At 38.5% G+C, this 21,555-nt stretch overlaps 1 protein-coding gene across 4 annotated transcripts in view; it reads right to left on the bottom strand.

Moving 5' to 3' along the window:
* Positions 1-60: 60 nt before the first annotated feature.
* LOC308679898 (uncharacterized protein) overlaps positions 61-21,555 on the bottom strand; it is a 39,284-nt gene continuing 17,789 nt past the window's right edge. For 2 of the 4 annotated variants that reach the window (XM_081347754.1, XM_081347753.1), the window contains exons 4-6: positions 19,818-20,293; positions 15,638-15,691; positions 2,666-4,403 (exon numbers count right to left, since the gene is read on the bottom strand). In XM_081347754.1, coding sequence (XP_081203880.1) covers positions 4,278-4,403; positions 15,638-15,691; positions 19,818-20,293 — 656 coding nt within the window. In that variant the 3' untranslated portion in view covers positions 2,666-4,277. Of the gene's footprint in view, positions 1,350-2,665; positions 4,404-15,637; positions 15,692-19,817; positions 20,294-21,555 lie in introns of those variants that run through there. The other 2 variants (XR_014028865.1, XR_014028866.1) reach the window with 2 other exon arrangements.

Below are 21,555 nucleotides of genomic sequence, written 5' to 3'. Positions count from 1 at the left end.
TATATAAGCCATAAAAGCCTGATGTATCAAATATGATACTCAACATTTTTTTTTTTTTTTAGATCGTCGAAAGGTTCACTAAACTGTTTCTGTTTATTTGTTCATATGCCAGACTTCACAGGGCATGTTCAGGCATGTCTCTGGTTACACTCACTGGAAAATACTTTGATGAACTGTTTCTGTTCACATTTTTACAATATTATTGATAATCTTTTAAAGTAATGTTAAAGGTTCAATAAAAGTTTATTTATTGTTATATTAACAATATTGTTACCACAATAAAATTAAATAGCCAGCGGCTATTTGCACTAAGTGAGCGATGGATGCTATGTACACTACGTGAAAATGGCAGTATTTTAAATAGTAGATGCTATTTATATGTAGTACAAATATTGACAGATACTGTTTGCACCTCCTGTGTAGTGTAATATTATTATAAAACAGTATGTAATAAAATATTCAGTAGGCCAGTATATGATCTATTACTTCTATTACAGACAGTGAATATATATGTTTTAAAATCTTAAACGGATGGTGTTTTATTGTCCTAACCCTACACTTTAGTCCCACTGCAAAATCCACTTTTTGTATATTTTCTCCTAGCTGATATGCGATGGGAAACGGGAAAAGAATGAGTTTGGAAAAAGGTACAGTAGATTCAACCTCGGGTCAGTCGCATCAAAAGCATTAGCACCACACCGCAGGAGTTCTTCATAACTTTATCTGGCTTAATCAGACAATGGTGAACCAGACTTACTTCCAGTTATCACTGTAATTCTGTAGGTGGAGTTGCACCATGTTAACAGTGTTTTGTGGAGAGTCACGTCACATAAGCTTGTGCAGATATCATGCCAAATTTACCAGGTTAAACCAGCTTGGTCATGACATGAGTTGAAAGATTGCATGTAAGTGCACACAAATACAAAATAAAATACAAAACAATACATTTCCTTAGGGCATGCTGCTTATATCATTGTCTGCCCCTCAGCGATATATGTTGTAAGCAATTTTATCACACTTTATTTAAAGATGTTAAAAGATTGTAGTCTTTTAATGTTTATCCCTGCATTATCCCTCATGATGGTGCCATACACTATTTAATTTTGACTCCTAGACCACTTTGCACAAGGTTTCACAAATTGCTAATCAACTGAATGCATTCCAGATTCTAAACTCAGTGTGTACATACTGCTTATCCTACAGGAAACTGGATTTGATAGGCATCAGACGTATATTATTGTAGAGTATCTTCTGATCAGGCCGCACACACCCATCTTGATGTCTCGATTCCTGGCTCACTTCCTTCAGCCCCTCATCATAGCCGAGCACTGACGTCACTCTCCGGTTCCCTGTACACAAACACACAGCTCATTGCTCTGTTTGGGATCTGGCACGGATAGGCCTGTGGAATCTGCCCACGCTGAAATGAGAATGCTTCTTTATGGTGGATAAGGAACCTGCAATGTTGACAGACTTGCTTATCGCCCGACACACATGCAAACACAGCAAAAAAAAATGACACAAACTACACACAAACACCTTCGGCTCTGTGTGAATATGGTTGGCAGCACTTGTGAACACGTGAGCTGTGTTTGAAATTGCCCCCTGTAACCTCATTCACTATGTCCTACGTTACTCCACTAATATAGTCCACTTGAAGGAGTGAACACGATAACGTCCACTATGGTTTCACACGGCCCTATTTACGGGTATAGGGGGCGATTTCGGTCACAGCCATGGAAATCGAAAAATGATGTCATCTGAGCATGCAAGTGCAATATGTTATGCTGTTGTTTTGACAAATTGAAAACACTGATATTTTTTAATTTATGACGTTAAATCCGTCAGTTCTTGCCATCTCTGAAAAGCCAATCAAATGTTGATTCTTGTTTTATTACGAGCTCTGTCACTGTTCTGACTCTCCTCTGTTCGGCAGCTTGTTTTAAACGCATGATGTGAATTAGCTGATCCATATCAAACTTTCTTCACTCGTTGTGACAACTAACCTTTTAACAAAATGTTCTCTATTTACGGATATGACAAGACACACAAGGTAGAGTGACACACAAGGGAACCATCCCGACAGATCATAATAGGCTTACCATAGTGAATCAGGGGAAAACAAAAACACGATTGATGATCTATTGAATCATTATTTAAATAGTTAATTTTGAACAAAAAAAGTTAGTGTACCTTTAAATCAAAAGTAATAAAAAATTAATAAAAAAAGGCTGCAAAATAAAACTGAAATCGTGGTATAGATTAGTGCGATTATCAAATCATAGGCTGCGAAGTCAGTTTAATATAATTTACATTGAAATTACTTGTATTTGATTATACTTAAAAAGCTGCAATAGATGGATTTTTTATTTTTACAATGTAAAAGCATGGGGTACTTCAAGTAAATATTTTACATCGTTTGGCTGACAAAAAGGTTTGGGAACCCCGGCCTTGAGGTCTGTGTAGTGTGGTATCCTAGAACCTAAAAAAGCTCCTAAGGATATGTCAACAACTGCCTCAACTCCTCTGGGGAACACCGGGGGCATAGGTTGGGTTAATTACCCCAGAAAAGTGGCAACATCTGTTCTAGACATGCCTTTAAGAGCTTCACCAAACATACTTTGCAATAAGAAAAAGCATCTGAAGTGAATTAACAAGACACAAACTGGGAAGAAACATTTATTCGCCTCATTTGAGGCATAGAGACAGAAAAGGACAACTTTTCACGTTGCAAGCATGTACTGTACTATATGTCCATATAGCTGTAATTTAAAAAATATTGTATTTGTTTCATATAGATACACATAACACCTAGGTGAAACTTATGCAACAACTATGAATAATTGTCCTTGTTGATCACCCACCGGTTGGCCTAGCTTATTGACCCTTACACGGGTTACAACTGCAGTTTACATTCAGGAAAAAAGTATTAAAGTTTGCTGCTAAGTACGTCACATCCACTGTCAAAATCCTCAGATGGATTGTTTCTGAAATATACTGCATGGATAGGATTCATGTTGTCCATATTTATGCAATTTTCTACACATCAGAAGAATAACACATAGGCAATGCTCGGAATAGCACACTAGCATACTCATGTTACTATTTCTACAGTATGTTGTATTTCTGGAGAATACTACTGTATATCCCACAGTACACTGTTCAACTTGACCTTTCCTTTCAAGTTTCATTAATGAACTAGAAGACATTTTGTTTTGTTTTTTTAGAAATGAATTAATGCGAACAAACATTCCAAAATAAACAACATACCTTTTGAAACATTTATTGCAAATATAATGTATCCTGTTTCACATTCTTTTCTCTTTTATCCTTTTTTTTATAGTAAACAGTATACAGTGTGTACTTTGCAGTATGCAGCACGCTAGTATTTTATTCTGAACAACAACTGTGTGATAAGGGCTATGATTCAATCCCTGGTGTGTGTTCAAACAGTGTCAAAACATTCATAAACTAGATATTGATGGTAAAAGTCATTGTATTTAGGTACATAGTAAAGAGTATGCTACATAGTAAGGCGCATGTTTAATATATGATGTTAAAAGACTCTAGTATAGCGTTGTGTTGTTTCCCCTCCCCCCGTTCTTCACTTAAGATGTAATTACTTTGGAATACACATCAGATAATCAGTATTGTGATTACTGACACACTGAAGCTGAACAATGACTTGGAATGTTTAGCCTGTGCTGTCATTATATCTGATTGTTTTCCGGTTTACCCTGGTTATTATAGAGCGAAAAGCTTTATTTTATTACAAACCGGTTTTATTAATTAAGGCCCATTCTGGCATCAAACTGATTGTCTCTCATTACATTTCCCTGTCTAAACAACCAACTGCCTTATAAATTGTCTTGCATGTTACCTTCAACCCAGTGGTCTCAACACAACACAATCGTCAGACGTTGTCAACAATCCGCTGCTCACTCCTGTTAAACCCATCACAGAAACCAAACCATTTGGTTGTGGTTTTATAGATTGCGCAGTGGTCATGGCCTTGTCATTAAAATAAGTTCTAAGTGGGTTTCCTGAGAGATAGAGAGGATGAGACGGCTAAAGGCGAAAGGTTGCGTCTCCTCATTCCTCTCATACATTCTGGCCCTGATCACATTTCCTGTTTTGTCCACAGGCCTTATCACGGGGCCTTTGTTCACACTAATATCCTGCCAAATAAAAGGCAATGCAAACATACATTGTCTTTATGTTGGGAATTTTTGGTCCACAAGTGATGTTTCGTCTCTGCAAAGGTCCAGTCGTGTCCCTCACGCACACGGAGGTTCCTCAGCGGGGATCAGGGGACTGCAGGGAGGAGCGCTGCTCAGGGGCCGGAAAGCGAAGATGGATGGATCGTAGGAGTATCGGGGTGCGTGACGGCCGCCACTCAGGTTCTGTGAGGGAAATACATAAACAAAAAGATGAAGTGGGAAGAAACTGGGTTTGGTTGGAACACACCAAGCCGACGCCGACGAACTAGCGCTGATGAAAGCCGACTGTGTTGTCGCCTCGCGTCGGGGGGAAAAGCTGCGCTTGAACACACTACTGCTGACTGTCAGATAGAAAGCGTGTTCTGCGCCTGCGTGTGAATGAGACAACTGTCTATTTCTGAAGATATATTTGTCTTTATTCGTCATTTAAAAAGGGAAACCGATGCTGCAAGGTTGCAGATACACACACCGTAAACAAAGCAGTGTGTGCTTAACGTTTTGAATATCAATCCTGCTAAACACATACTTTATTCCACTCCGCTCGAGTTAATATTGAAATATTCGCCAAGGAACACTCAGCTAAGATGACGTAACATTAGAACAGCGTCTATCTGTACCGTTTTGACTTCTTTGCTCGCTGTTTTGCTATTATTCTCGTGCACTGACTCGCTCACTAAACTGAACAGCCAATCAGAGTTCCCTCTTTCACCGACGGCCCGACGCCGATTCAACATATCGAATTGGCCCGAAAAAAAGCAGACGAGGACCAATTTCAGCCGACGGTGCGGAACACACTGAGAAAAATTATACATATATTTTATACAACACAGATTATTTCAAAGCAGCTTCATTATTCAGCTCAGGTCAGTTTAGTGCTGGTGCACTTTTTTTCCAATAACTGTAAAATTCAACAATTATGAAACAAGTTCAATTCAGCTACAAGCAGCTCTACAGAAGGCAATAGTGTCATTATTCAGCTTGAGTCAGTTCAAGTCCCCCTCTGTCCGTTCGCGTTCGAGGTTCAGAGTTTACACGACACAGAACTCATGTTTAAAGGTGTAGTAAGCTATTTCTGAGAAACACTGTTGAAAGTACAACACACTTGTAGCCAATCAGCTGTAGGGGGCGTGAGAGAAATCTCACTCTCTCTCCTCCCCTCATGATAGGGGAGGAGAGAGAGTGAGATATGAAGAAAGACTGTAGAAAGAGAGATGGCTGAGAGACATTACAAAAAAGAAAAGGTCAGAGGAATATCACTGGGAAAAAGAAGGGTTATATGATCAGGACCCGTGCTAATATTAGAAAAGCTTTCCAGCGCTGGAGAGACCTAAGCGGGAAGTCCTGGAAACAGATGCTGAGGTTGTGTTGTTTCTGCTTCATACGCGAGTAACATTGTTTTCAGTCGCCAACAGCAGCACGTCAGCTCCAGACAAACAATGACACTCAAAACTAATATACTCTTGTGTACAGTATGTTCATTTTTTGTTCTTCCTTGTCATTCGTTCCTCATCTTCGCTTTATTTTTCGCTAAGCATGATCTTGCTTTGCTTTCGCTATGATAAAGAGACATCCACTCTTGCATTGCGTGTTTGTGCATTTTGGGGGCGGAGCAATGAAGGGAGAGGTGTGTTTGTTTTGGGTTCTAATATCAACAATATTCAACAACAATTTTAAGAAATCACATACTGCCCTTTAATGTGATAGTTCATCCTTAATTCTACTATACTATAATATACTGCTAATCCCAATATCCTTCACATCAAAGAATAAACACATATGTCTGGATTATTGTTTGTTATACTACAGGGCTGTTGAATGCTTGAATCTGATTGTTTGAAGAACGTTCTAAGCCAGGTGTGCATTATTTTCAGGGAAGCGCACAGCTAAAGTAGTTCCAGGCAGGTCTTGACCGCATTACAGTTCCATATCACTTCGCGTAGTTAACGGTAATAACGGAAAATAGGATACAATTCATAACAAGAAAAAACATGCAGCCCCATGCGCTTGATCTGCAATTTTCAATGTCTAGCTTCACAATCAATGGAAACATGCAGTTTAATTTTAATAAATAAAGTATATAGTCCTAGGCTATCTATAATCAATAGAAAATTAAACTGAATATAGGCTAAATAAATGGATAGTCCTGCAGCAAGGATTTTTATTGCAGATAATATATAACAAATAAATAATTATTGATAGGCCTACTTGTTAAAATGGCTTTGTGTTTCATTTATTTAGCTAGTCTACTGTCATCTGTCAATAATATAAAAAAGAATGAACAAATTAATTATAACGAATTGAATTAATAAATAAATAATAATATTGACGCACATGCTTTTCTGTCTCATTTTTGCAACATCTCTCTCTAATAACTGCATTAATAACTGCATAAAGCCGGGGACACACTTTAAGGCCGGTTATGAATGTAATTTGATACTTATGACTGATCATGCCCAAACGCGTGTTCAGCGCGTTCAGTCTGTGTTCAAAGTCGGTGTTTAAAATCTGCTGCAGTCGATGAAAACAGCGAGAGAATGTGTCAGCTAGTCGTGTGTCCCCAGCATTAAAGTCTGCTATCAGTGGCTCAAACCTCCGTTACTAACTTTAAAATGACGTTTTGGAATTAGCAATGCATTGGCATTGGCATTGGATTAGATGCGTAAGAAATTAGTCCTACATACAAGAGCATTTTAATGACAAAAACTTTACAAACGTCTTGAAATACATAATCTGAACAATGTTTCGAGGTGTGGTAACTGTAGTATAAGTGGAATAATTGACTTCAGGCCGTTGAATTATTAGAAAAATAATGCACACCCGAGGTGAACGGCCACTCCGCTTCGCGTCGTGACTGCATTACCACCTCGGGTGTGCATTATTTTTCTAATAATTCAACAGCCTGTCGTCAATTATTCCTTACTTATATCCTAATGGTCTGGTGGTAGAATTTTTGTCCAAAGATGTTCATCAGTGATTTTATATCAAGAGCGGGGACACGTTTGTGTGCATTGTGTTTTGTGATTTCACCGGATGAATGAAGCTATAGATTGAAGTGCCAGATTGCCTCTTATTTAATAAACAAACTAAAGAAATACACTACTAGTCAAGTGGAGAAAAAAAAAAAATAGAAAGATGCCAGTGACTTCTGGGGGTATTTAATAATTTATTGTATTATTAATATTTCTTTCTAAACAGTGGCATATGATTTATAAATAAAAACCATTAGTATTTATATTTATAAACGTATGCCTATTTCCTTATTTATTTTGTAATCAAGGATGATGAAGTTCTGGATCTTCTGTACTGTTTTCTTTTCAATCTTAATATGCTGTATTGGGATTTAAAAGCTATTTAAAATGAAAAGATTAAATTCGCCTAATCAGACACTTGGGAGAGAGTAACCAAAGAACGGATTAATATTAAGCAAATCAGTAAGTAACTAAGGATACGTTTACACAACAACAATGTACTAAAAAAATGAAATGCACATTTCGTTTTGCGTTTCACGTACAGACAGTGTTATCAAAACGATCCCCGTTCACACGGACCTGCGGAAAACAACTAAAAACGCTGTATTATTCATGCCAGGCCAGTAGTTGGCGATGTCGCTTTGTAACACGATACGCATGCGCATGATGTCACCATTTTCACAAATCCGCGTTTTTGTAGTTTACACTGAAACGATAACGGTATCATTTTCAAAAACTTGCACTTTGAAACCCGTTTTCAAAAATTTTAATTGTCAGGCCCCCAAAACGCTGTTGTTGTATAATTGAACAGTTTTTAATTGAAAAGGGTGTCGTGTAAACGTAAGACTATTTTCTTTCAATCTTTGTCTGTCAAAATCTATCCAACTTTAGCTTAAATGTGCAAGTTGTTCACAAGATACACTACGGAAACATGCTGAACTTTGTCGAAAAAATCCTCTAGTGTGTTATCGCTGGCTTACATGACCAACATTATCTTTAAAACAAAACCTGAGTAAAACCAAGTGAGCAAAAACCCCAGAGAAAGGAGGGGTTCCTGTCCTGGGGAATGAAAGAAGTAGTTAATATGTTTCACATATGGTCAGCTAAATCTAGCCTGGCTTAAAAAGCACAACTCAAAAAGATATACATGCAGATACCACAAGGTTAAGCTCTTTTCCTGTCAAATAGCCACTCTATTTGAGGTTTTCAAATCCATCAAGGGGCCAGATCAACACTTCATCAAAATAAAAAAGAGTAGGCCTCAGGGTTTCATTGGATGTTACATGATCCCATTTACTTTCTACAAGCAGCTGTTTTCCATGAATCTCCCTCCAGGAAACAATGTTCTGAGTTTAATCATTTTAAACTGGTTTCATCCATGCATTCCTAACAGCCAATGACAAACCATCAAGTACTATTCTTTATTGTAAGTTTTTAAGAGTTCAACAGGCCTTTAGACCGACAAATACCTGCAACCGTAGGAAGAGTAATTATATTATGACAAACAGCTCAGGCTTTTGTTTCCTGGTACATTTTACGAGTACATAATGCTTTTAAAACATTACACTACACACCATACTGCTTATACATGGGAATGAATTAACCCCTCAACCCCTAACATCTGTCTTGTCAACAAGTTTGGACCATCTAGGCGATGAGACCGTTTGTCTTCTCTGCCTTCATCCACCAATGATTTTCTTTTTTTCCCCTCCCTCCTTCTTTGGTTTCATTTCTTTCTTGTTTCTGAGCCCTCATTCTCTCCGGTCTCGTCCCAGACCTCAAACCCCCATGATGATTTTCTCTCTTCCCTAACTGGCCCCCTGATAGCCGCTTCCCACTCCATCTCTAGCTTTACCTGGAGCGTGGCCAGCAGAGACGGGGCCCGGAGATAATACCAGGGGCCCAACCACCACATACATGAGCAGAAGTCCAGAGGGAATGGGAGAAGCAGGGAAAACCAAAAGAAAAACGATTTTACTCTGAAATACATGAGAAACTCTAAACTAAAAAGTATGGCTTAAAGGGGTGGTTGATTATGATTTCACTTTAATGAGTAATGTTTTAGTGTGTAATGTTGCTGTTTGAGCATAAAAAACAACTGCAAAGTTACGACGCTCAAAGTTCAGAGCAAAGGGAGATATTTGCTTTTAAAGAAATCGCTTTTTAAGGACTACAACAAACAGCTGGTAGAGACTACACCACATTCCTCCCGAGTTAGTGACATCACCAACCCTACAATTTACATAAACCCCGCCCCCTGAACACGATTTATAGATTATCATTACAGAATATGCTAATTAATGACAAGAAGATAACTAGTTGGCATAAATTCACCAACTAACCATTCAGAAATGTCCTGTTGCTTCTACAAGTTGTCACTTCTTCTTGAGTCTCTCCATCTTTGTCTGACTCCGGTTTGAACATAAAAGGCTAAAAGTTTTTGAAATTTTCAGTGCATGTGTATGTGAGTGCAAGCTGTTGAAGCTCCGCCCCCTGTGCCGGGAGCAGCAGCTCATTTGCATTTAAAGGGACAGAAACAAAAACGGTGCGTTTTTGCTCATCCTCAAAAATTGACAATTTTAACATGCTATATAAAAATATCTGTGGGGTATTTTGAGCTAAAACTTCACATACACACTCTGTGAACATCAGAGACTTATTTTACATCTTGTGAAAAGGGCATTATACCACCCCTTTAAGGGTTTAACAGAAAAGGAATATTCAGTAATAGTATTGATTTAAATGCACCGAACAAAACTGGATATTGTAACCATTCTTTGCAAAATCAACACTTATTGAAATTAATTAAATCTACATTGAGCTGAATAATGACACTATTGTCTTCTTAAGAGCTGCTTTGAAACAATCGGTTTTGTATAAGATTTTCTGGTCTATTTGTCTGTTTGGGAGAATGCATCCCGCCTGTAGATGATGATATAGCGAGTAACACATGTAAGGTTGCCGATACCAGAGCTGCGTCCCAAATCATCTGAGTAGGGCTGCGTCTAAATCCAATTTTTATGCCCTTCTCTATGCTAACTTCCCTCTGTCTCGTTCACTCAGATGTACGTCTTTGCCATTGGACCTTAAGCTCTTGATCACTGAAATCTGCTATGGAGCTGATTTATTATTTACAGTTATTTTCCTTATGAATTTGTTTTATGCACAATTCTAAAGGCCTGTATGATGTATGCTTGGAATGTTGAAGAAAATATATTTAAAATTACACAAGCAAAAACAACAATACCATAAACTAGCAGTCAGCTTAACAGTCAGCTTAAGGTAGCATTAAATGCGGTTAAATGTCAAAATAACTCAAATATCATTCACTAGATTTGTGCAGGCTGTAATAAAATATGACAATATTTTCTAAAAATATGTTAAAAATAAAAATAAAATATGAGTCAACGATCAAGGACAAAAGGTAAAGGAAAGTGGGAAAGCAAAGAGAGAGTGGGAAGAGAGAAAGGAAGTTGAAAACGACAACAAGGCGGAGGAGTGAAACGAAGAACATCTTTCTCTCTGACTGTAGATCCTACAACAGCCGGCACTCTATAAATGGAAAATGACTTCATCCTAACACACACACACACTTCCTTCTCCCTCTCCCTCTCCCTTTTCATCCCTTGCTCCTCTCCTCACCTCTTTCCATTAATCTAATAAAATGGTCATCCAATCTCCTGCAGATGAAATGGAGGTTTCTGGATGTTCATTGGAGAGAAAAGACTATACACATCAATTCTTTTGCAGTCTACAAGAGGAAAACCTGCATTTCTGGAAGCTAAGAGAAGGGTTTTTTTATTTTTATTTTTTATCATAACATTTCAGCACTGAAAATTTGGAGACTCCATATATTGGACATTTTGGTCACTTCAGCTTAGGATCCAATTCTCACTATTAACTATGATTTTTGCCTCAATAAACACCTAATTACTGCTTAAAATAGTTATTACGGTAGTTAAATTTAGGTATTGGGTAGGATTAAGGGGATGAAGGTTATGGTCATGCAGAATAAGGCATTAATATGTGCTTTATAAGTACTAATAAACAGCCAATATCCTAGTAATATGCATGCTAATAAGCAACTAGTTGATAGTGAGAATTGGAGTGTTACAGACATTTTCTATTTTCATGCGTTTGGCCAATTAACGTACATTGCATCTCTGGTAGTTCCTGTTGTGTTGGGTTAGACTCTACTCTGAAGTAGGAGCTTATTTGATTTTTAAAGTGTTCCTGTAACTAAAATCATTCCCAGTTCCTGAGGTGTGAACACGCTAAAAAGCGGGAACTTCCACCAGTAGTTATATGAACTATGAAAACGTTCCTCCGGTGTGAAAGCCCCTTATATGGTTTAGGTCCCTCTTTTAATGTAAATAAATGGGATTTTTTTGTCCATTGGTGTCAGATGGTCATTGTGCTGCTTGATTATCATATTCATATACTGTGGTATTAACCCTATAAAGCATACGGTGTCATATTTGATACACAAAATTCAAAGGCCTCTAAATAATCAATATGATCAAAACATTGCCTAAAACATGGTATAATTTAAAAAAATCCCCATTTTTTGTTGTGAAATCGTCACTGATTTTTATAAAGTAAAGATAAGAATAACTTTGATATCGTTAGTAATATTTCATGATGAACACTTACTGGACTGAAGCAACTTAGGTTTACTTGATTATCCATTCATAATTTTAGAGAAATGTTCAAATGTAAGTATCAAATATGATACATCCTGCTTTTGAGGAATGTTTATTTGTACATATTGTAACGCATTTAAAACAATTACAAGTACAGAGCTTTTATCATAAAACGAAGCTTTTAAATATCATCTTACTAAGACATACTGTATTATTGGAAGATGTAGAGTGACAACTGATATTTACAAGCACTTTATGTAAATATTTGATTGATTTACATCAAGCTATCAGAATTTCATGTAACTTTTTGGCCATATAAATATCAGCAACTGTACCATATTGCATATTTTTGCTCAGTTTGGGGCTCTATTTTTCCTCCTCAAGAATGAGCTCCATATTCACTATATAATATATGAGCCATAAAATTCTGATGTGTCAAATATGATTTTTATCAAAAGTCAAATATGACTTTTTTTCTTTAGCTTTTTTTAATAGTTTGTCTAAAGGTTCATTAAACTGTTCCATTAAAGGAACACGGCGACTTTTGGGGACTTTAGCTTATTCACCGTATCCCCCAGAGTTAGATAAGTCCATACATACCCTTCTCATCTCCGTGAGTGCCGTATCTCTGTCTGACGCACCCACCGTTAGCCTAGCTTAGCACAAAGACTGGAGGTAAATGGCTCCAGCTAGCATACTGCTCCCAATAAGTGACAAAATAACGCCAATATTTTCCTATTGACATGTTGTGATTTGTATAAGTCACCATTGTATAGGTGCTGTGAGCTAATCACTCCGCCCAAGTAGCAGTGCTTCGCCTTCTGAGAATATAGTTCCCAGTATGTATACGGTTAGAAGATGGCTGTGTCTCATGTGACCTTGTTATTTGTACACGCTGTGACTATACAAATTAGAGCCCGACCGATATATCGGCAGGCCGATATTATCGGCCGATATTAGGCATTTTCAAAACTATCGGTATCGGCATTTATAACGGCCGATAAATTAATATTTCAAAAATAAAATAAAAACGGACGAAACACCCTTCAACCATGTTATGAGTGTTGCAATTGTATAGTTTGTCCACCAGAGGGCACTCTACACCGTCCCTGTTGGCAACACTCGTGTATAACGCGCCACACATTCAGCAACCTGTTGATCCAGCCAGAGTCGGGCAGAGAGAACCGCGAGTGAGATCAGCGGTGAAGTGTGTTCATGGTGAGTTGGTCACGACTCACGAGACATACATTGTTTGAATAACAATTAAAAGAACATCCCTATCAGTTCTCTTAACTCAAATAAGGATGACAAAATTCGTGACTCATGTCCAGTTTTGCTGCGGTTAAATAAGCCGAGAGTGAAGCGGAACAACGCGACGTAGGCTTTATTCACATAAAATGTTAACACTGCAGTTCACAAAAGTTCATAATGTGCATGTGCTTTAATGCTTTGTCGGTTAAACATTTAATTTTAAATGCTGATGCGCTGTTCTAACGTGTGCGTTTCTCAGCGCGTACATGTGAAGCTCACATGCACTAAAAGCCTTTCTAACTTAGTCCAGTATCCAGGCGCTGGTACTAGAAACTTTCTAGTACCAGCGCCTGGATACTGGACTAAGTTATCTTTCGAGTATTATTGTGCTAATACTGTTAAATACACACAAGATTTACATAAACAATGTCGGTTGTCCGCTTGTCAAATGCGTGTACATTAGACGTGTCGTGCTCAGCTCTTAAAGAGACAGTAGCAATTGTAAACACATTGCCGCTTGTCCTTAAAGGGATAGTTCACCCAATAATAAAAATGATCTCATTATTTACAGGCACTCTAATGTTATTCCAACTGTATTAATTTCCTTCTAATATTTTTCTAATATTAATAGTTTGAAGAATGTGGGTAACCAAACAGTAGCTGGTCCCCATTGACTTCCAAAGGAGAAAAATATACTATGGAAGTCACTGGGGTACATCAACTGTTTGGTTACCCACATTCATCCAAATAACTTATTTTCAACAGAAGAAAAAAACAACTTGAGAGAGTAAATTATGACAATTTGAATTTGTTGTCAATTTGAATGTGAAATTGTTGTTTTTGTTCAAAGGACTAAACGTTTAGTCTTAAAAAAAAATCTTAAGTTTGTATTTTTATACATTTTATTTATCAGAACTTTAATATATTTTGATGTTCCTCTGTTCTGTTGTGACAATACAAGAAACAAGTTTCTTTTTAAAATGCATTGTAAAGTGTGTCCAAACTTACTGTACTATAATACACATAAATAATATTGCTACTGTATTATAATATACACATAAATAATATCGGCCGATATATCGGTATCTGGCTTTTTTTATCGGTATCGGCATCGGCGCCCAAAAATCCATATCGGTCGGGCTCTAATACAAATCACAACATGTAAATAGGAAAATGTTGGCATTATTTTGTCACTTATTGGGAGCAGTATGCTAGCTGGAGCCGTTTACCTCCAGTCTTTGTGCTAAGCTAGGCTAGCGGTGGGTGCGTCAGACAGAGTTACGGCACGCACGGAGATGAGAAGGGTATGTATGGGCTTATCTAACTCTAGGGGATATGGTGAATAAGCTAAAGTCCCAAAAAGTCTGCGTGTTCCTTTAAAAAAAAAAATAATAATAATTCAGACTATCAATCATAATAAGAACTACTCATTTGATATTATTTTTATGACCTTTACAGGGTTAAATGTTACCGAAGCAAAGAATGCAATGGTAGTTTTTCTGGAAAGGGGCCCCTGCGAGATGAGACAGATTGTGTTTGTAATTCCTCTCTCTGACTCCAGCGGGCTGGTCTGCAGCCAGTGTTTCCCATGAGTGTTCCAGTTCCTGTGCCATGCAAGCGGGAGTCACTGTTCTGCAGTCCAAAAGCTGCCGAGCTCATGATGACGTCACACACTGGCATCGTTCAGCTCGGGCCTTCTGGACCAGTGTGAGGAGTGCCAAACACACAGCCGGGGTCCAGGGCCATGGCTATGAGGGTCAGCGGGTGCGTTTCGGCCCAGCTCCAGCGCACCGTGCTCACGGGTCAGGCTTTTAGAAACCAATCCAAACACTCGCATTCAAAGCATTCATGCTACTGTATTGACCTGATCCAAGACCAGAATTACAAAAACATGTCCAAATGATTTACTATTTGCAGAAAATTAACTATTTGAACAATGCCAGCAAAGAAACAATTCTTCAGCTCGCTAACAAATTGTGTAAACAGTGACCCCAAAAAGTATTTAGATACTTAAGGTTGATTGTCATTGGATTAGATAACAAAAAATCAAACCATTTTATTTTCTAGACGAGTTCAACACATTAACTATATTAACGCTATGATATAGTAAAACTATAATATATACTGTATATATTATATATATATATCTGGCAGGGAAAGCATTAATATAGTTAATGTGTCCATCAACACCCCCAAAGCTTCACAGTCCTATAGCTCGTCCTGGGTCGATATTTCATTCAGTAACATTTGGCAGTTTGTATTTATATGCTGTAATGTGTGATGATTGTGTTATTTTACATAAGCAATGCCTCTATCGCTTGTTTCTGCTTCTCTTTCACCTGTGTTTTGATCAGAAGATGCTGTACTCTTTCAGAAGATGTGTATTAGCGCCCCCTACCATACAACAGTGAAAACACGGATTGCCGGAAAGTTCCGTCAATGGCGGGGAAAGAGTTAACATGTTCTGTAAGTGTCTGAATTCTTTTGTTTTGTTTTTTTGGGCCACTGTATGAAAAAAAACAACACTTTGTTTGTTTTCTTTTGAAACACTCACCCGAATCTTGATAGTCCTTGTTTTCCCACCGCAGTTCTTTTTTAGAAGCATTTTCTGAAGCAAAGGGCAGAAAGGAGAAAATATGGTTAAAAGGAATGACATAGACCTTCCTTAAGTCTAAGCACAGCCAAACTCCACACACCAGCTGCAACACACACACACACACACACACACACACACACACACACACACACACACACACTGAGGAACGAGTTTCCATATTGTCAGTGTAAACATTTACTGCTTTTTTGCCCTTGAGCTGTTCTGGAAGATCCCTGGAAGCTCTGGGCCACTGTGGCTACCAAAACTAATCAGTCTTTTATGTAACAGAGCAAAACATCCTGTGGGCCGCCCTTTCAGGACAAACGAGGAACTCTGTTTGGTTTCCTTACCCAGAACTCTACTGTTAGTGCTAAACTGAGGCAGCGTGACTCAATAGCAGAGGTTAACTCGGATTCTTTTCAGGACAAAGTCTAAGCGGTTCATTACAGTAAAACAATCAGTTCTCCTTAAAGATTGCAATACATTTATGATTTTAAAAAACTACAGGCAATGATAAAGGAATAATTTGACCATAATTAAAACTGAAAATTAAAATACTGTATGGAATAAAAAAGATGTTTAGCAGAATGCACAGGGACCGAGACTGTGAAGCACTAAAACTGACAAACGCGCAGTTCATGCACCGAATTTATTAGTATATTATTCCATATATTAGTCTTTAACTAGAGATGCACCAGTCACCCGGCCATCGATCGGAACCGGATGGTTTTTGCTCCAAACACATGTTTTTGGTTTTATTTTGGCCGATCTCTGTTCTGGACTTGCACACAAATTGCATTGCAATCATTTCCCAAAAATATAATTTGTGTGGATTTTTATGAATGTACTGTATCTCTGACTGTCTTCATTAAAGTTTTGATGGCATTTTCTTTTCCTCTTACCTCCGTATAAAGTAGTGTTTAATAAGCGCAGAGCTGCTAACCATTTCATAAACGCCACCTACTGTCACAGACAGAGTTTGCATTTTCATTCAGTCTGTCTGCTGTTTTTGTTTTGTGCAGGAATGTTTTATGTAGCAATTTCACAAAGCTAAAGTCAGACTTTAAATATTGAAATTATGCAATCTAATAATTATATTATAATTTCAAATGGCCATAGGCTAGATATTTTTGGTTTGTTTGTTTAAGGCCAGTTTGGCCTGTAGTAGATCAAATAAACAACAAATACATTTGCTAAATGGAGAAAAAAAAAATCGACAACCGGTATCGGAATCTGTCCATTTACTTGTAAAAATTAAATAAAAAAAATCTCTTTTAAAAATCTGCAATTGGAATTGGCCATGAAAAATTAAGACTGGTACATATCTTGAAGTCATTAATCACTAAACATCTTGAACTTTGAATTTCATTCACTTTCTATGCATCAAAAAGAGAAGCACAAACATGCTGCAAAACATCTTTGTTTTCTCAAAAATAAATGAATAACATACCTACACGTCATGTGTCTATGAGAACACGGCATAAATGACGACAGAATTAACCCTTTAACTTAGAGAGCATTAAAAACAGGGTTATTCATTACAGTAAAAACAATCCGCTTCAAAGTTTATATATTATAATAAATTCATGGCAAAAATCTATAGGCAATGACAGATTAATGCACATTTCAAGCAGCCTCTTTGTTCTACAAGGGAAACTCCCAGTAAAAAAACAAAACAACCCAGGAATTGTCAAATTTGTCCAGATCTGCGTGACTGGAAGGCAGCCATGGTTAAAGCCCGGGTGAAGTCTGAAACGAGCTCGGCCTCATTTCAAAGTTCCCAAAAAAGGAGATAATGTTTGTCAAGCTCACTCAACCATGGAGGGCAGCATTTAGACATCTGTCAGACAGACCATTCATTTCGCTTGAACAATGGCTGGACCCCCGCGTTTGAGATTTAAGCAACTGCATATGTGCAGGAATGGATTAGTTGGTAAGGATTAATAATGAAAAACTAACACGACTGTCGCCCAAAAGTGGCTCAACATATTAACATAACAGCTGCCGTATATAATTAAATGTGTGATACACAGTAGAGTGAGGCTGTACTAAAGGCAATAATGATGACTTATTAATTTGTGTACGTTTGATTTAAAGTGCTTTTCGAATATTACCTTTCATGCAGTGTGTAATGTGAATGTAAAACGTCTGGCAAAGTTTTAAAGATCAAAGTACACGATAAATAACTTTATTGTCTACTATAAGAATACTGTAACGAGTCGTCAGCAATTCCAGTCTCACATATTGTTACAAACCTACGTAACAATGTATTGTATTCAAGTTGAGAAAATGCTGTTTTCATCTACTTTGCATGTGCTTCAAAAGCATGAGGACTCGCTCTGGAATTGATACAGAAAAAACAACGCCATCGTTACTGTTTGTATCATTGTGTGTCATTCGCTGAGGAAGCCTCTGGAGCCGAAATTCAGATATGGTAATGGTCGTTTAGTTACCGAGACACGCTGTAAGCGGTAGACCAATCAAAACAGACTGGCCCGTCTGACCAATCAGAGCAGAGCAGGCTCACGGAAAAGAGGGGTCTAGAGAGACTGAATCTTCGAAAGAACCGGTTTCAGACTCTGAGAACTGAGGTGATGTGCAATGTATATTATGAGAAAATTGAAGTGTTTATTTATTTTTTTTACCTTGGATGCATGTAAACTATTGTAGGAGACCTCCAAAATAAAATAGGAACCTTTAAAATAGCATATAGGGGCACTTTAAAAGAGATGAAGCAAAATGAGCTTTTAGCAGTTAACTTGAGTAGTCTCCCACATTTTGTTTTTCCATCAACACCTCCCATTCCACTTGACCGAGCGCACACACAGTGCACTCCAAGAGTCATATGGTCCTCACAGCCCTCTTCTCTCTCTGTACTCGTCTTTTTGCTCTTTACATCCCCACATGTCCTTTGTTTTAACCTGGCACAATCTGGCCAGTTTATTTGAACACCTGAAGACAAAACTACTAGGTTGAAAACTACTTTTTTTCCCACTTTGCCGTTTCATTCACTCACAGATTCACTCTATCAGGCTTTTGTTCAGAGCGAGGGAGGGGGGCCGACATCTGTCATCCTCTCTTTCTCTCTGGAGGTGGCGGGCACAAAGCCCCGGAGCACATGGACTTGTCTGAGTAAGTGTAGTTTTGTGCATTTGTCTTGCATTGTTTTCAAATTCAGCCATTGAGTTGACAAGGACTGTTGGTCTGGAACGAAGAGATTTTACACCAGAATGTATTCAAGAGGTTCTTTAGGGGGGGGAAATAGTAACTTTACTTTTCAGAGACTAAGGTTTTTTGCTGGATATATAAAGTCAGTTCAGTTCCCCTCAAGTTTACACAGGTGCCCTAGCAAAGTAACCACAGTTTCCCGTACGTTTTGAGAACCAGAAAGTTTCCATATACTTTTGCCCTAATTGAACAATATCCATTGTTTTGTCATTTAAAACCTAAACTTTTGTGAATGTTTTGCTTGATAAGTGAGCACGCACAAGTAAATTCCACTTGATCTAATATTTCATTTCTAGTGCAGTGATATTCACACTTTTTTAAGTGTTATTTAAGTTTCAAAATATTTTTTTGTGCCACTGTATAAATTGCTGTGAGTAATAAAAGGACTGCGTTGATACAGTGATACAATGGTGCATCTGATCATGGACACAATGGCTTTTAAAAAAGCAGAAGACAATGATAAAAAACGAAAATTCAAAGAAGAAAGACCAAAAAAAGGTTAATTACTTAAGGAGTGCTGACACTGATAAATAGAGCTGTACGATTTGGGGGGAACAATCGAATTGCGATGTTTCTGAGAAAAAATCCGGGTTTTAGCTATTAACTACTACACACTATTTAGAAAAAGCATGCTCTTGTTGACTGTGATTTTGCTAATAATGCTTTCCTGGATGTCTATAATAGTTGGTCCTGAAACAACAGCCCTATATCAATCAATTAGATCAAAGGGTTAGGGGTTTCTTCTACATTCTTATCCACCCATCATATTTCCCTCTGATTTTAAGGGAATGTTAAACATAGGGTTAAGACTACAGTTGTTGGATAGAACAAAAGATGCTGATGTCCTCCCTTGCAAAACCACCCAAGTTCGTTCTTAGCCAGATGTTGAGTCAAAATGAGTGTCTCTTACCTGCTGCATTTTCTCCAGGTCTAGGCTGGGGCGACCAGGTTCTCCTGTGTAATTGGGCCGGTGGCGCCAGTAAGGCATGGAAGGTTGTTCAAAGTGGCTGAGAATGATGGGCCGGACAGGGAGGCGGGCCGGCGTGTGTGAAGGCTTGAGCGCTCTAGGAGGAGAGGAGCTGAAAAGGACAGGACTGGGAGAGGTGGCGCTCAAGCGGGCCCCGGTCGACGGTTCGTTCGGACCACACAGGTCCTTCACCTCCTCGTCACTAGAGGCGCTGCTCATGTCTCCATGTCTGTGCCACTTCCGGCCCCCCTCGGCCCCCGGGGCTCCTGCGATGCGCTCCAGCTCCTCTTCCGAACTGTGGCGGTCCAGGGTCGGGTCCAGGAGTAAACGGAGACGGCGTAAGTGAGCCGGAGAGAGAATGCCCTGGTTGTGCTGTTGACTGGTGGCTAGAGGAGTCAAGGCACAATTCCGCCGGCGCTCTGTAGAGGGGAGAAATATAGCAGAAGGTTATCATTCAGCAGAATTTTTTTTTTTTTTTTTTTAGAAGCTTAAAACACACTTAAAGGTGCTCTAAGCGATGTCACACGTTTTTTAGGCCAAAACATTTTTTGACACATCCAGCAAACATCTCCTCACTATCCGCTAGCTGCCTGTCCCCTAAACACACTGTAAAAAACGCGGTCTCTGTAGACACCCCAGGCTCCACAAACGGCAACAAAAACAAACTGGCCCAGCCTGGACCACAAAACATAACAAACAGTGTTCCAGCCAATAACCAACAAGAATGAATTGGGGGTGGGGGTTGGGGGGTTCGTTCGCGTGTACATGGGGGGGGGGGGGGGTTTGCTAGAGGAGAGATGTCCTAACAACGACTAACGTTAAAGTTGTATATTCTTGAGAATTTTGATATGGCTGGCGAGAACTTCAATCCCACATTCAGGAGGCTCTGTTTTTGATGGACAGGGGGGGAAATCCAGTTTGTTTTTCAAAATGGTTCCAAGACTGTTTCAGGAAGCACAGAAGGGAGGGGGAGGGGACGGGATGAGGAGGAGGGAGGGTCGAGCTAGCCTCCGTTTTGTTTGACAATACTTCGAACATCAACAAGAAGTGACGTCACCCAACATCGCTTAGAGCACCTTTAATAAAGGGACAATTCAACACAGGCTCATTGAAAAAAAAATTCCTGTGGAAAAATGTTTGCAAAACACGCACCAATACGTACATATCACTGCAGTTTCTAAAAGAAATAAACACTAGAGGCAGTAAAACAGCTTTTAATCATTTTCACACACAATTATGATTACAGAGGCAGATTATGGATTAATAAAGACATATTTTCACATGGCTCCTTGCACAATTATATAATCAAAACACACTTTTTGCCATAGTGCATGATGTGTAAACTAATATATTTTGGAGTTTGCATCACTTAAACAGCTCCATATGTTTCGGGTACGAACCCCGTGAAAGATGAGTCACGATATATGAGAGCTCAAAGTTCAAAAACAAGCTAAAATGTCATGGTTTCGATTACATTTTTATATCGCATTTGCTTTTGTTAACACTATCTGGTAGGTTTAGGGTTTAGTGTAGGTGTATGTTATTTTAAAACGTGATGGAGCATTGATCTTTTAGCGGACATTTCAATTCAGAACTGCAGTGAAACTCCAACGTAATAAAACGTTGCCATAATCACGTTCATCTGTTCCGGAAAAAAACTAAACACGCTTTTAGCGCCACT

The sequence above is a fragment of the Scardinius erythrophthalmus genome, assembly GCF_964197995.2.
Source record: "Scardinius erythrophthalmus genome assembly, chromosome: 19".
In the NCBI taxonomy this organism is placed as follows: Eukaryota; Metazoa; Chordata; class Actinopteri; order Cypriniformes; family Leuciscidae; genus Scardinius; species Scardinius erythrophthalmus.
Note: the sequence above shows the minus strand (reverse complement) of the source record. Positions and strands in the feature narration are given on the sequence as shown.